General features: G+C 50.9%; 9 protein-coding genes across 9 annotated transcripts; 5 read left to right on the top strand and 4 right to left on the bottom strand.

Annotated features, from left to right (window-relative positions):
- Positions 1-84: 84 nt before the first annotated feature.
- Positions 85-2,259, bottom strand: PMZ80_008927 (uncharacterized protein; the record flags this gene model as incomplete). Its single annotated transcript, XM_064877323.1, has 1 exon — positions 85-2,259. The coding sequence occupies one exon, from the start codon at positions 2,257-2,259 to the stop codon at positions 85-87; it is 2,175 nt and encodes a 724-aa protein (XP_064726825.1).
- Positions 2,260-2,446: 187 nt separating this feature from the next.
- Positions 2,447-4,060, top strand: PMZ80_008926 (uncharacterized protein; the record flags this gene model as incomplete). Its single annotated transcript, XM_064877322.1, has 1 exon — positions 2,447-4,060. The coding sequence occupies one exon, from the start codon at positions 2,447-2,449 to the stop codon at positions 4,058-4,060; it is 1,614 nt and encodes a 537-aa protein (XP_064726824.1).
- Positions 4,061-4,409: 349 nt separating this feature from the next.
- Positions 4,410-5,225, top strand: PMZ80_008925 (uncharacterized protein; the record flags this gene model as incomplete). The annotated part of the gene is made up of 2 exons (XM_064877321.1): positions 4,410-4,427; positions 4,497-5,225. The coding sequence occupies 2 exons, from the start codon at positions 4,410-4,412 to the stop codon at positions 5,223-5,225; spliced, it is 747 nt and encodes a 248-aa protein (XP_064726823.1).
- A 762-nt stretch (positions 5,226-5,987) lies between these two features.
- Positions 5,988-6,320, top strand: PMZ80_008924 (uncharacterized protein; the record flags this gene model as incomplete). Its single annotated transcript, XM_064877320.1, has 1 exon — positions 5,988-6,320. The coding sequence occupies one exon, from the start codon at positions 5,988-5,990 to the stop codon at positions 6,318-6,320; it is 333 nt and encodes a 110-aa protein (XP_064726822.1).
- Positions 6,321-6,543: 223 nt separating this feature from the next.
- Positions 6,544-6,942, bottom strand: PMZ80_008923 (uncharacterized protein; the record flags this gene model as incomplete). Its single annotated transcript, XM_064877319.1, has 2 exons — positions 6,544-6,760; positions 6,842-6,942. 2 exons carry the CDS (start codon positions 6,940-6,942, stop codon positions 6,544-6,546), a joined length of 318 nt encoding a protein of 105 aa, XP_064726821.1.
- A 148-nt stretch (positions 6,943-7,090) lies between these two features.
- On the bottom strand, positions 7,091-7,465 carry PMZ80_008922 (uncharacterized protein; the record flags this gene model as incomplete). The annotated part of the gene is made up of 1 exon (XM_064877318.1): positions 7,091-7,465. The coding sequence occupies one exon, from the start codon at positions 7,463-7,465 to the stop codon at positions 7,091-7,093; it is 375 nt and encodes a 124-aa protein (XP_064726820.1).
- A 2,202-nt stretch (positions 7,466-9,667) lies between these two features.
- Positions 9,668-11,207, top strand: PMZ80_008921 (uncharacterized protein; the record flags this gene model as incomplete). Its single annotated transcript, XM_064877317.1, has 2 exons — positions 9,668-9,932; positions 9,988-11,207. The coding sequence occupies 2 exons, from the start codon at positions 9,668-9,670 to the stop codon at positions 11,205-11,207; spliced, it is 1,485 nt and encodes a 494-aa protein (XP_064726819.1).
- A 385-nt stretch (positions 11,208-11,592) lies between these two features.
- Positions 11,593-13,026, top strand: PMZ80_008920 (uncharacterized protein; the record flags this gene model as incomplete). The annotated part of the gene is made up of 1 exon (XM_064877316.1): positions 11,593-13,026. One exon carries the CDS (start codon positions 11,593-11,595, stop codon positions 13,024-13,026), a length of 1,434 nt encoding a protein of 477 aa, XP_064726818.1.
- A 576-nt stretch (positions 13,027-13,602) lies between these two features.
- Positions 13,603-15,082, bottom strand: PMZ80_008919 (uncharacterized protein; the record flags this gene model as incomplete). Its single annotated transcript, XM_064877315.1, has 2 exons — positions 13,603-13,664; positions 13,720-15,082. 2 exons carry the CDS (start codon positions 15,080-15,082, stop codon positions 13,603-13,605), a joined length of 1,425 nt encoding a protein of 474 aa, XP_064726817.1.
- Positions 15,083-15,410: the final 328 nt, after the last annotated feature.

The following is a 15,410-nucleotide window of genomic DNA, read 5'->3' as shown; positions in this document are numbered from 1 at the left end:
GTGTGACAATTGGAAGGACCAAAGCGTACTTTGAAAATAAGGATTTCTGGAAGGTTAAAAGACCCTGAGCTCGATGGAGGCTGATCACGTATCTGTGAGGTCAACAAAGCTGATTCTCGAACTCTGCGAGGGCGTCAGAGGAATTTCCCTCCATGCGCCGGGTAAGCTCTCACGCGAAACGCCAACCTTCCTACCAACAAGCGCCGCTACCGGATCGGAGGACACTAATGGTGATGCTGCCTCGGTCACAGAGTCCAGTCTGGGCTCTGAGCGCTTGCTTCTGCGGGTGCGTGCACCGAAGAAGGACGATATAGGAGGCGGAAGCTTCGTCGTGCTGACAAACACAACGTCCTCGGTATCCTCTTTCGGATTTCGTTTCCTCCGCCGAGTCACGGTGGTGGGAAGCTCAATATCACTCTCCTCAGACTCGTTACTCGCTGCCATTTCTGTCGGCATTGTCTGGGACCTTTGAAGCGGATTCCGGGCAGGCCTTTGTTTTAAAGACCCAAACAACTGCTGCACATCTGGCAAATCGAGGTCTTCCACGTTCTTGTCCACATCCTGACAGGTCTGCGTCGATTCCGTCGACCTAAAGTAGACTTCAATGTTCGCCTCCTGCGATGCTACAGTGGCCAGAGGATTCGACCTTGACCGCTCGAAAGGCGTCTTCTTTGTTGGAAGGCCGGAAATGCTTGGTAGCTCCGCCACCAGCACATCCCTACTCTTGTCAGGCGGCTTGACTACCGGCAAGAAAGCTTTCAGTGCACCATGTTTCATGTTCTGGTCAATTTTCTTGCTTCCTTTCGCAACCGGCTTACATTTGCGAGTTGCAAACTTTACAGGGTCTGATCGGATCTCTTCTTGCTCTTGATCCCACTGCTTCACAAGTGTAGGCAGCCCCATCTTCAACAAAGATTCGGGGATCCACCACTTTTCAGGCGCTCGAGGATCCCACGGTGGTCTCTGTCTCCTTTTGGTTGGACTCGAAGGCTCTTCCTGGATGTCTGCACTTGGCTCTTTCGTAGCTTCGCCTGCAGCTTCAGCCTCATCTTCCCCAGCCTGTCCGTCGATGTCTGCAAACTCGGGATTTTCTTCCTCAGCATCAAGATCGATACCGACCAGATCTGCTGGCACTACAGAGATTCTCAGCTCAGCGATACCATCAGTAGTGAAGTGTTTCCTCCGATCTGTAATATCTTTGGTCGAGAAGGCATTTGCTCTCACCCACTGCATCTTCAGACGGTGCTGAAATAGCGGTTGAGCCATCTTCCGGATGAAGTTCCTGCCACCGCCTTTATACAGCCAGTCAAAGGTCATGCCCACATAATCTCGAAGTGCAGGAATGTCTATCTCCTTGTCCCACCACTGTAGCCACCGCCTTTCGAGATTATCCATATCTTCCTTCTTCGACACGGCTGGATCGAGATAATAACCCAATATCGTCCGATTCGGGAAGTCTTCTGGCACCTGAACAGTCTTGTGCCTCTTCAAGAAATATCCGCTCTCGTTCGTCTGCAGCTCGTACTGGAGTCGCTCTCGCCATTCTCGCAGGCCGCCATCGTCGTCGTCTCGCACAAGCTCAATCAATTCTTGGCCGAACCCCGCCCTCGCAATTGAACAAGACAGTGCTGGTCCGAACCCAGGTACACCCTCATGGTAATCACCACCACTCAACATCGCAACCAAGATCATGCCTGCCGTATCCAGTCCGCACATCTCCTTGATCCTGACCTGATCCAGCACATTCACATGCGTCGGAGTCTTGTTGCCCTTGGTACCCTCCTTCGACCAATCACGCAACGTCAGAGTTGAGCCGAACATGATAGCGTCGGCGTCCTGGCTCATCACAGCATCCACAATGCCATTCTTCTGCAGAAAAGCACATTCGGCCTCGGCTTCTCCAGGCGCAGTATGATGCGGAAACTGAAACCTGGCGGCCAGGTTTTTGGATAGCTCATTTGGAATGCATGTCCCGTACCTGCTCACCGTCTTGCCTCGTTTGGTGAGTGGCTTGTTTTTGCCATCGTACACGAAGACCGGGTGAATGGGTAGAGCGAGTAGTTTCAATAGCCTGAAAAACAACGTGCGTAACGCCGGGTTCTTTCCACCCTGTCCAGCTTGATTCTGAAAATTCCAGATGGCTGCGTCAATGGCTATGCGTAGTGGTCGTCTATGCTTGTCAAAATGATCGATGGCCAATTTGGCGAGGGCTACACGTTCGCCTTTGCCAATTTCTTTCAAGACTCCTGGTATACCCATCTTACTAACATGATGCTGGGTCGGTTCCCTCCTCTTCTACGCTGGTATTGCTGCTGTCGAGATAGATAGGAGCAAATGCTTTGTGTTGATGCTTGCCACCATTTCGGGTCAATGAAATCGCCGAGACAACGAGACCTCGACGCGTCTCACTCAGCGCGCTATCACGTGACTTCTTTCATATGCAGCGATGTTAGTGCTGCGTTCCATACCCCAGAGCGCAGAAGCAGCAGAATGCAGGACATTCATGGCAGACACGCCGAGGTCACCGACCAAGCCTTCGGCATCGGCCACCAAGGATGAGATAAGCCGGCGAGGACTATCGAGGTCGGAAAATGCATCGACTCCCGTAACCCCTCCCGCGCGCTACATCTCCTCCAACTTCTCCACTCCGGGCTCAACGTACGGCAAGGAAGAAGACGCGATCATCATTGAACTCTCACCCCGATACCTCAAGGCTGGTATAGAGAGCGAGAGCCACCCACAATGCCGCTACGAGTTCAGGCCGACGAATGCGAAGAGGCTGGGAGACTACAGACAGTGGCTACCAGGCTACACGGCACCGAAGGAGAGCCCCGAGAAATGGGGCGAGGGCTACGAGCTGTGGAGGAACGACCTGAAAGACTTCGATCTGGGCTTGCTGGGGGATAAGCTGGAAAGAGCTGTCCGAGAAGTTTACAACAAGAACTTGCTTATCGATGCTGGAAACGCTCGGCTAGTCCTTGTAGTACCATCCGTACTACCGCACCCTGTTTTGTCTACCATTCTACAAACCCTTTTCGAGCGATGGGCATATTCCTCGATAACTCTTCTTCCTACGCCTGCGATAGCATTGATCTCGGCCGGATTGCGCTCGGGCCTGGTAGTGGATGTTGGATGGGAGGAGACTGTGGTTACGGCGGTCTACGAATACCGAGAAGTGCGGACACATCGAAGCACGAGAGCCATGAGGTTACTCACCAAGAACTTTGCTGCATGGGCGAAGACGGTGCTGAACCCTGGTCATCGACTTGATTTGGATACTGTTGAGAGCTTCTTGAAAAGGGTTGGAACACGTGTACTAGGAGAACAGAGCGAAGAAACGGCCCTGTCGTCTAGTGACCAGCTGCAGATCGAATGGCCGACTGAAACCTTTACGCAACCAGTCACTTTCTCGTGCGGCAAGATACGAGAGAATCTCACACAGACACTGTTTGGAAAAGCGCAGGAGGTACATCCAGACGACGAGGAGGTTCCACTGCACCAATTGATTTACAACGCTTTACTACTCCTGCCATCGGACATTAGAGGCATCTGCATATCGCGGATTGTATTCATTGGCGAAGGCTCAGAGAACACAGGCATTCCAGCTGTGGTTCTGAAGGCATTCTCCGAGCTCTTGGAACGCCGTGGCTGGACTGAGGTTCAGGGTCAGAAGCTCAGAAAGAAGAGGGAAGGACTTTCGGAGCTGGCTCAAGCAAGGACGCAGTCTACCGATGCCAGGCACGATGATTTCATATTATCAGATAAAGCAATACCCGAAGAAAGATACCTGAGGGAGAAGGCCAAGCACAGCCAGCCACCAGTACATGGTGCTGTGAGGCAAGTCGATACACTGGGGTCATGGGCTGGTGCTAGCTTATTGACCACTCTAAAAGTCAAGAGTTTTGTCGAGATACAGCGGGATAAATTTGTGTCACACGGTCTATCAGGTGCGAGTAGAGATTTTGATATGAGCGTAATCCCACAACAACGGATGAGCACGTTAGGCATGCGACCGAAGGCTGGAGAAAGAACAAGTTGGACGCTATCGGGCTGGGCTTGAGTTTCTACGTATGGCAGTGGCCGCGGTGCTGAACGAACAAGTTTTCAAAGTGTTGTGTAGGAATCATCGCTTATGAAGAAGTCGCCATGGCTGTCACCCTCGGGCGCCTCCACGTGGTTTTGAAACGTGGGTAAGTGCCTATGTCGTACCTGCAGCTGTAACTTGCAAACACTTTCAAGCAAGCTCTCTTCACTCCGCAAACTCGAAGTACTGCACCACAGCGCATCTTTAGATATTCGGCCAATTATAGCAAGAGCATCAGACATAACACGACCAACTCTCATTTCAGCAACACATCACAGCTATAGAATTTGCAACACCATTCAAGACAGGACTTCAAGCAAGAACCATGGCAGACAAAGCATTGGTGAGATCCCATTTCACGTGCCCGACGCGTGCCTGATCGTTGGTGACACACGCTGACACCACCTTGCAGAATAAACTGTCGCTAGCCGATACACCTCCAACATCTCCAGTGGACCCTGGATTCCAGAAACCTACCCAACGACGAGTACAGATTGACGACGACGGCGTCCACGATTTTGACCTTAGGAAACGACAATCGTCCCCAGCGTCCAACAAGTTGCAGAAGTTTAGCAGACGAAGTGACCGAAGAAGTGGTCAGAAAAGCATCTCATCCATGACCGAACTCCACCAACGTAGGTCGTCGGATGGCAGTGAGTCCGGCTCCATTCGAAAGAGATTATCATCATTCCTCCCTGGGGGTGCCACAGTGCACAAATCCAACAGTGGCCGGTCACAAACGTCTGTTGTCGAAGAAACCAAGGACGACCCTCTCCCAGATACGAAGAAGGAACTTGAAATCCGCCTCAATTATCACCTCTCCGAACTCGACCTACTAAAGAGGACGATCCAGGCAGCAAACGAGGTCATTCGAGGGCTTCAGGAGCGATTTGAGATATTGCAGACTCGGTCAACGGAAGATATGAAGTTCGCCATGCAGAAGCAAGAGCGAATGATCGTGGTCGCAAAGACGAACAGGAACTCCTATGTCGAATTTGTTGCTTTTCATCGCAGACAGTTGGAGCGGATCAAGCACAAGAGGATCGAGATTGAGACGGAGGCAGGGCTGGAACCAACACTACCTGAGGTGTATAAGCAGATGTGGGGAGAGGAAGAATGGGGACGGTTGTTTGCGCCTTGATGTGCCTTCATTGTGTTGCTTGATACTGCAAGAGCATAGATATGTAAGTGTTTGTGTACGCCATATTTCCAGCTTCGGTATAACAATGCATTTTCTGGACTGATGACCTTCGAGTGGCATCATGAAGCAGGTGGAGAGAAGGCCAGAGGTTCCCCATTGCATCTGGGACACGTGAAGGTGAGTATCACTGGTTACGAGCTTCTATTCGTCTGGTCTGTTTTGAAACCACTAATGATCGTCGTTGTCTTGAATGAGAATCTGGGATCGTCACGTTCTCCGAGACCGCTAGAACGCATACAGTCTTGACTCAATCTGAGCAATAAGCCGAACTCAGTACACGCAGAAGTATCGGCATGAGTCGGAACAATGCTATTAGTACTCTCCAAAGCACATCTTCAATTTTCACCTCCTCAACAATTGTGTCCATAAGGTCTTCCTCCAGGGTAAGCACGGTAGTTCCGCGATTGTGCCATTCGCCGCCCACTCCCAAAACAGCAAATGGCAAACTCGCAAAGCTTGTCAATTATCGAGTGTGTATACGCCGCGTTTTGACAATCTGAGCATATTCTACATTGTCATGGCTTCCATCAACAATGCTCATCTTCCTTTTTTGTCACAAAACTGTTAAGAACATACGTCGAGAGGTCAAAACGTCGTCTTCAGTGCCTATCTGCCTAGGGACTAGATAGCAAGAAGACGAGGCGGCAGCCAGTACCAAGCAGAAACGGCCTGAACCACCCTACCATCAAATACTCTCACAGAATGACAACACCAAACAACAACAGCCATGGCATTCAACTACTCACCAACCTCACTACGCTTATCATCGAATTACAAGCTCAACTCCTGCTACCTGATCCACCAGTCCTGGGAGCTCCTGACGTTCGTCACCGAGAATGGAAAGCCAAGATGGGGAAGAAGCTGGCTTCGCTGCCGCCCTCCATCGACAATCAAAGAAGGAGAAGCTATATGGCTAGTCGAACCACCGGAGAGATACATAAGATCGTGAACCAGAATGGACTGGGTGATGATGGGGAGTACCTCTGGAATAGCCCTGGAGATGTTTTCAAGGCGCTGGACGCGGAGTTCCTATGACGTTGGGACCAAGGCGGGATAGCCTGAACTGGACGGACTGATCGATGCCATATCTGATCGTCTGACCCAAGCCTACTAATCACAAAGCTCCACGAAGAATACGCCGTAAGCATGCATACCATGACGGTGTTCCAGAAGCCTTCAATGCTCCGAACTTCCTCGGAATACATTGCCAGTGTCCTTTGCAGCTCGCCTAAACAACGAGGCAGGCAGCAATTCCGCTCTAGCCCTGATAAGCCCCGTCTACACGCACGATCTGACCACTAACATAGCTCGCATCATCACTCAACAAATACACGATCAGTTTGGCCACCTCTTCAGGCTGCGCCATTCGTCCCATCGCAACCACATCCAGACTTGTACCAGCTCCTTGCTTTTCAGCCGGCATGTTCTGCACTTCTGCCATCGCTGCTTGGAGCAGAGGCGTGTTGACGAAGCCACTATTTCTCATGTCAGCCGAACCTTTTGTCTGTGCAGGATGATCGGGCATAACTGAAACAAACACAATAGACAAGACTTACGGCGCAACAGCATTGATCCTAACATTCATCGCGCCTGCCTCTTGCGCCGCGGTCTTCGTCAACCCCGCCACAGCATGCTTCGACGCGACATATGCGGCCATATTGGCCACACCGCTCAACCCCGCGACAGAAGCGACGCTCACGATTGCGCCACCAGAGACGATGTGGTTGAGTTCTGCTCTGAGACAATTGAAGCTGGTCGGCACATCAGTATCCATGCATGTTTGATGTGTCCCTACAGGAATCAACTTACATCCCCTTTGCATTGACACCAACGGTGCCATTCCACATCTCGTCCGTCATCTCCTTCAGCGGCACCAACTTGTGCACCACACCGGCCACGTTCGCGGCGCCATCAAGTCGACTGAGTTTATTCTTTATCTCGTCGAACCAGTCGTTGACCTGCTCGGTCTTGCTGACGTCTACCACTGTTGAGATTACTTTCTGCCCGCTGCCAGCTGATGATGAGAGTGTAGACGCAACGTCCTTCAAGTGGTGGCCATTGATGTCTGCTAGGGCGAGGGTTGCGCCACGGGCGAAAAGGAGTTCGGCTGTTGCTTTGCCAATGCCGGAGGCTGCGCCTGTGACGGCTATGACTTTGCCTGAGAAGTGAGATGAAGACATAGTGATGCTCGAGTTGTCTGTCGTTGTTCTGCGCGGGTCTGCTTAATGATTCTGGCTTCGAGTGGGTGCTGCTGCTGCTGGCTGTAGTCGACGATATCTTGCTGACCTTCTTACCTTATAGACTCTAGGTAGCTTTCGTACAAGACTCTCACTTCTGGTGGTGGTGGTTGCATTTCTCAGCTAGGCCTGCAAGGCCTGGCATTGCACTCGTGCTGACCTGATCCGGTTACCGGCGTGTCTGTTCATGTCGAGTCGTTCTCGGTTTATGTCGACTCGTATTCGGTAAATAGTGAGATGTGCACGCACACGAGGCGATATGACCCTGATCAGCTGGCTTCATTGCTTGCGAAAGCGCTGTAGTTTCATTCAGTCACAGCTGGACAGCACGAAAAGAGTAAGAGAACGATCGTTTTCTTAGATGAAGGGATGTTTCATCATCGTGCAAGATATTGACATGCCAATCATTTGAAAGAGATGAAATACTGCTAGCTAGCCTTTTACCGGAGTTGTGTAGGAGTAACGCGACGGTGAGTGATACTGCGATACTATTGCATGCGATGATGCTTTTGAGCTCGCTTGTGTGAGATTCCTCATCAAATCCGTTAGGCGCGCTATGGGCACGCTTCACATGCTGGCGCGGCACACTTGAACGGTAGTACGGCTCGTAGATGGTCTCGATTTGTCAAGCACGTCCAAAAGAAGGTCAAGCTCTTCAAGAGATGGGAGTTCCTGCTCGAGTGTCCACGTGCAGTGCCAAGCAGGACAAAACTGTTGCCTGAGGTATATATTTGGGAGACAGGCGTGATTGGTACCGAGCTTATTAGTCTACGACAGTAGGTAAGGTCTAACGTCCTCGTGCGAACAATTCATAGCAGTCATGACCGGTCCCATCACCTAGGTATGGTGTTGCTTCCCAGACAACGCAAACAATAACCTGCTTCCGCAACTCGCGCGATTGAGGAAATCGCTGGCCACCCTCCTCGATGTAAGCATGGCGACTTCTTATCACGTTCTGCCAATGAGCGTACCTGGTACCTCGATCCTGCCGTTCTCGATCACTCTTTGCTAGTAGCAAGACCAGAAGAGGACGGTGACACCTGAAGGACTCTGCCCGCATGTGCATATCTTGCTTAACATATCTAGCGGACGAGTCTACCAGACTCCCACGAGATCTTTCTTCAACGCTCTCGATTCACTCTGCGAGCTTCAAATGTCTACAGCAGGAAAGATGTCTCCGTCGACGGCTTCCAAGAATATACCTGGCACAAGGATCTAGCACTGAGGCTTATCAATACTGTGCCTTTCATGAGATACTCGAGCACTCTTGTTGCCGGAGATGAACAGCGTGATGGGACAACGGTGCAAGTTGGACCGGGACAAACGTCGAAGCGAACAAACAGCGGCGAGACAAATACAATTGGTCGGGCGCAGAAAGCATGATAAGGAGGGCGAACGTTGCGCATATAGCGATAGATGACCGAAACATGCAAGATGGATCTGCAACTTCATATGCAGCCATGTGCCAGACAGTTATGGCTAAGCCACGCGCTCTCAACATCATGTCTACGGTGAGTGTTGGGGCTGCTCCGCCCGGGGTATCAAAGTGGACGCATGTACGCATAAGTAATCACGACTGGCGTGCCCCTCAGCGATATGATGGAAGTTCAACAGACGTCCAGCAGATTTGCGATGTCATCTCAGGATGTTAATTAATGCTTCTCTGATGATAGCTCCTCACGGGGTACTGGCGGACCCCCGGAACTGAGGCAAGCGGCCAGCTTGGATCTCCGCGTGGAGGGGCTGGAACCAGTTTACAGCATCTTTCACCTCCTTCATCGAGCACCGTTTGTCATTTGAACTTTGGCCACTCAAACAATATATCACCGTCAGTCTGCATCGTCATGGCTGCCTCGTGAAAGCAGATGCCTCTTTCAATCTGACAAAACACAATGTGGCCCAAGTACAAGTTGGCCATCGAGCTAGCCTTGCTATGAGTGGCATATACGTTCACTCGGTCCGTTTGACCACTGGCACCAACACTATGCAGACAGAACACCACGAGACAGAAAAACATATTCTCTGATCGAGCTTAATCTACAACGAAATCAGCCCAAGGCCACCAGCTTTCGAGTCTGCCGATTCACGATGGGTGTACTGTGCCAACGTTCGTGCTATGACGCACCAGCAACTACAGACGTATGCATGGATGCAGACGATACTTCTGTGGATCTCGACGAGCAACTAGATTGCACTTCTGAAGCGAATCAACCTCAGTCTAGATTGTCAGCAGAAGCGATCAAGCAGAGCAGGCAAGAGTTGGACGAGCTCCTTGACCTTTCACGACTCGCGGCTTACGCTATGATTCTTGATCCAATTCTTTTCACAAAGGAAGAAGATCTACCTATTGCCAATGACCTCTTGATAGACCGCCTATTCCCACCAAGCTTTGACAGGAAACGAATAAACAGTAAGCACATCGAGATCACGACTCGAATCGCTGGACAGCGGCTGACCACTTTTAGGAACATTCAGAAAGCTTGCCGAGAATACTTTGTTGCGCGGAAGTAGCAATTTGATGCCCTACGCCACGAATCCTCCCATACCCGAATTACGACTTCAACAGTATATCATAAATCATCGTAAACCGATCCGGGCAATGCGCGAGCTGAGAGAACAATTCCCTGACCTGGTGAGAAAGACTGGTCGAGCATCGACGTGGAGAGACATGATGCAAATAGCTAGGAAAACACTTACTAGGGGCGGAAAGTTGCACTCCTTTGTGAAAGTTGTTCGAGATTTACAGGTACGACATGCAATCCACGACCTTGGTTTTCCGGCCCCATCCACCTTGGGAGGACGTCGCGATCCAGAACTAGAAGAAAAAGCCCTTTCCTCTGAATACGACTGGTGGGAAGATGCCGCCATGGCCGGCACATCTTCGATGATGCCAGACTTGGTGCTGGTTAGGTCAGAATACGAGAACATCAACGACATCATAGCTTTCGTACAAGGCGATGTCATCAACCTGACGCCAAGGTTCTGGATGCGATCAACTTCCCTTGTCGGCGCTCAGATTCGAGCCGGCGTGACAACTATCGCCGACGTTATCAGTGAGAGCAGACTGCAAACATTCATGCATGAGCTGTTTCATATCCCCACTGTGTTGGGTGCTATCGACGCAGTCATGTACCACGATGAAATCGAGGATGCTTGTGCAGAACATGATTCAGTTGTGGTAGGAAAGCAAGAGGGGCGCCCTCAGGAACCATGCAAGCCTCGCTTCCGTCGACCACTGGGCCGAACTTACGGATACGTAAGGTGCTTGGCCTTACGCATCCTCGACGTTTTGAACGGTAGTCTGCAAGCTGAGGCGAACGCCGAAACGTGGGCGATCTATGGTATGCTAAGGTTTTGGATGTTGGCGTATCCTGAGATGGATTTCTTGTCCGGGCCAGTCGTGACGCACCGGGAACAATTTCTGCATCATTGTACTGTGTTCAACATTCTGAGACATCCTGATGCGATCACGATTGAAGATTTGCCAGGCTACAAACCAGAGAAAGACCCCTGGCTTCAAGAGAAAGGAGAGAGAACACCAAATACAGTCAAGTCACTGCTGAACCAAATGATCGCGATGAATAACAGGTATGGCACAAGTTTTGAAGATATGTTGGAGGAAGCATGGTCGCAGCCCACGCAGGAGGATCTGGCGGATAGCTTCAAGGACAAGCTTCACCTGTAGCGATTCTACGAGACGTCAGCGATAGTGATATTACTGGAGAATTAGTGGTCGATCTATATTTGACAAAAGTCGTCTCGAAGTTTAGCCAGGCATCCGGTGAGCAAAGTATTAGCTTAAATCTTAGAGCTTACGTTGACAAGGAATGAAAGGATCGAGCAACATGGCAAGTGAAGTTCAACTTCACTGTAGTGCAAGTGCAAGCAGCGCGAACGAACGAGCTCTGTGGTCAGTCGCGCCTTTGTTCACTTCGCCGTTCGTGTGCCTTGTCACGCCGCATACAAATGCGCTATGGTGATCCGGCTTATAACTCCAATCATCAGCAACTCGTGTCCCACATTCTCATGTGCCTCGGAACACGTCTACAGATCTATACCTGATACGCACAATGGGTATCGCAGTACAACACTCCTGCTATGTAGCACAGACGACCAGTGTCAAACACGAAGAGTCCCAGGAACCTCCCCATGCTTGCTGGGATGCGACTCAGTCAGCAGAAGAGGTTATGGACGACCTCCTCGACGAAACACAGACCGTTGCACTCACAATGTTACTGGAGCCGGGCCACTTTTCCAAAGACGGCAAACTCGAAGCAGAATTCAATGAAGTCGAGGCACGCCTCTTTCCTCCATCGTTCGACACTCAGCGGGCAAAACGGATCTTCCGCAAGCTTCGTCTGAATGTGCTACAGCGCAGCGTTCACAATGATCAGGCGCACTTACCTGCCGGTCCTATAACAGGCAAGGCCTTGCTTCGATACATACACAACGATCGCATCCAGGACTCTGTGCTTCAATGCTTTCGAGATAAATTCCCTTGCTTGCTGCCGGGTCTTGATAAAGTCCGCACATGGCGCCAACTATGCAATCTTGTCATGAAAGTACCAGGCGGTAAAGACATTCAGGAGGACATCATGGCCTGTCAAGTAGACTGTGCAAGACTCGATTTAGGTCTGCCGTGGACAGCGCAGCTTAACATGGATGAGGGAGACGAAGAACTGATCCAAACTGGGTTAGAGTCAAGCGAACCGGCCTTCTTTGATGACGAGCACGTCAAAGACTTGATATGTGATATGTGGGATCTTGTTATCGTTCGTGCCGCAGAAACGAGCGAAGAAAACGGCCTGACCGCGTATGAGAGAGCGCACATCATCACACTGAACCATATCTTCTTTTCCAATCTCGCTCGTCGAATGAGTGATAACGCCATCGTGCCTGGTGTCACTTATGTGTACCACTACTCCTCTGGCACAAGACTCCAGGCGTTTCTGCACGAGCTCCTCCATGTTTCGTCTGTCGCGGACCTCGAGGACCAATCGATGACAGCAGAAGACGAGGAAGAAGTACGCGCGTATGAAGGGCGTTCAGAAATCAAAGATACCGAGCATGCCACTAAACTAGTATCGACAGAGAGCAAGATTGCGTATGGGATCTACCGCTGCGCAGCTCTGCGCACTCTGGACGAAATATACGACACTTATCGCGCAGAAGAGAACTGTGACAGTTGGTCCTTATCCGCAGTCCTGAAACAATCAATACTCGCGAACCCGGAGTATGACTTCCTGAATGGAGACAAAATCACCCTCCGTGAAAAGCTGTTGCACCATTGTTCGCTTTTTCAATGTATGCGGCCGAAGGATTCTGTGCCTATTAAGGAGCTTGCGGGATATGATCCGGAGCAGGATCTCCGGGCGAAGCAGCATGAGGACTGGGTGCCAGCGAATCCCAGAGAGCTCCTGCAGGCTGTGAAGCAGATGGTAGACGATGCAGGGATCAACCTCGAGAGTATGCTGATAGAAGCTAGATTCGAACCTCTTAGATAGAAAATCGCAAATAGCAAGGCCGAATGCTTGTGCGTCGGCTATTTTGATTCCCACCATAGGACTCACGAAGCGTGCCATGATACTACTGATTGTTATCCAGAAGCTCAGCAGGACGTGAATGAGAACGAAACAACACGCTCGAACGTAGTGCTTCTCAGCCGACCTCAGGGGGCCGCCCGGTGACAAAATAGATAGCCTTAGAAGCCGTAATTAAGGTAGGTATGCTGGTGCTTCCTTAAGCGCCACGGATCTCAGGTATAGGCATTGGACTGTGCTTGAAGGTCAGAAAATCAGAAGCACCTGAGTTACAGTGCGTGTCTGGTCTCTAGCTCTACCCTATAATACGGTTAGACACTAAGCACGATTCTGCACATGTATTCTGTCGCTGGTCATCGGCATTGTTCAATACGAGTATGTCACAATCACTCTACAGCATTCGATGTTCTACTGTTGATTGATGGGTTGAAAAAAGAGTTCAATACACCCGAAGAGATAAGGCAGACAACAGTACGGACATACAATGCTCCTACTTAACTACTCACGACCATCCTTTTCGCAACGACAGCCCAGTCTCGTTCAGTGACCGCCTGTACTGCCAAGCACAGTGCCAGAATTATCTTTACAAGAGAAGACAGACCCTGGACGAATGTTAGTATCAAGCTTCAGTGGCACTGCAAACTCAAAAAGACTTACCGATTGTGCCGTTGTGGTATGCATTGATTATGCTTTGGACAGAACCATACGTGCCAGCAACGCAAAGGAAGCAACCAAACAAAAAGAGTAGGATGTGAAGACCATACAGAATCTGTTTGAGGATTCCGCCTCTTCTGTACTCAGAATTATCGTACAACCAGATCCACGCCGGGACACACAACGCTAACGGAGCGAAGCAGAGAGAACCGGTGATGGAGACCAGGTAGTTGAATATGGGAATTGCTTGAGCCAGAATGAATGCAATGGACGCCAACCCAAACGTGCAACCAAGCCAGGTCGACCAATGAACGATCGTGTTTGCTTGCAGATGCCGAGAATTCCTCAGTATTCTGACGAAGAGATATTTCGCAGCAACGTGGCAGTAAAAGGCACCGGAGACGATAAGGCCGATCAAGCCAATTCCATATGCAACTTTCTTAACTGTTGGCCCTGCGGAGCCCAATGCTGGAGACGCAATCCAGTGCCCACAGTAGGCATATATGACGCTGGCGAAGGTGATGTATGAGACAGTCACAAAGCCCATGCAGCAGTAAAGCGCTTTGCGAAAGTCCTGTGGCCGTCGCATTTCTGCAATGACAGGGACGAAAGCGGAGGTTCCAGCTGATGAGACGAAGATGGTCGTGGTGGACACCATACCACCGTGGAATGTTGTGGCTCCGATTGCGTGGTAGCCGAACTCAAAAGGCCCTTCCCTTGGAGCAGCCGCTGGGCGGTCACGCTGTGTGACGGCAACAACAACGATGAAAACTGCGGCGTATATTGAGATGAATCCGGCCCAACCCACCCATCCAAGGTTCTGGAATGTCCTTACCGAGGCGGACATAGCAACAACGATCATGGAGATGAAGCTAAACCACACAGTGCAGACCGCGTTTTCAGACAAGGCGTTGAATGCCACACTGGTGCCTTGAATTCCTGCTCCGCAACACAGCACCCAAGCAACAATATACAGGCCACCGAACAGCTCCTTGACGGCAGGACCGGCGATGAAACCAATCATGTCGGCCACTGAATGACAGCTAGGATGCTTGTTCCTAAAGTCGCCCTGAATTGTGCCAACATAGCAGTTGAGCATTCCGAATCCAAGCAGAATGAGTGCACCGCCAACGGCACCAATTTCGTACATCGCAGCTGGAATCGACAACACGCCCGTGGCGAAGAGGATCTTGAGGAATATGATGGAGGCTCGAGGCCAGGTGACCGTGCGGAAGTCGACGCCATCTTCAGAAATCTGGAACACCTCTTGCTCTCTGGGCTCAGCCTTCAGTATCTCTGGGGAGGTGCTCTCTTGACTCCGAACCGGACTGATCTGAGCCTTTTCGGCATCGTGCTTGTTGTTCATGGCTGGGAGCTTTCCAAGCGTTGCTTGGGTGTACTTCGTCGGTGTGTTATCGCGCCAACAACTTAGCTGGGACAGACTTCAATATAGGTCTACCGCAGCCGTCACCTTTTCAGGCCACCAACAAAGATAGGCACAAATAACAACTCGAGGCGAGGGCGGAAGCGAGGAACGACTTGATATATCCCGATAAGCACGTTGATGCTTCGAATCATGTACCAGGACCTCGGGGCACCCCCGCAACCACGCGATACCACGTGGATCCGGGATAGATAACGGGCATCATCCCATTTCGGTAAGCACCGAAGGGAGGACAGGGGCTGACGGAGAA

This window comes from Knufia obscura (genome assembly GCF_036327395.1).
Source record: "Knufia obscura strain CCFEE 5817 isolate CBS 148926 chromosome Unknown scaffold_12, whole genome shotgun sequence".
Classification (NCBI taxonomy): domain Eukaryota; kingdom Fungi; phylum Ascomycota; class Eurotiomycetes; order Chaetothyriales; family Trichomeriaceae; genus Knufia; species Knufia obscura.
The sequence above is the reverse complement of the archived record's forward strand: the minus strand, read 5'-3'. Positions and strand labels throughout refer to the sequence as shown.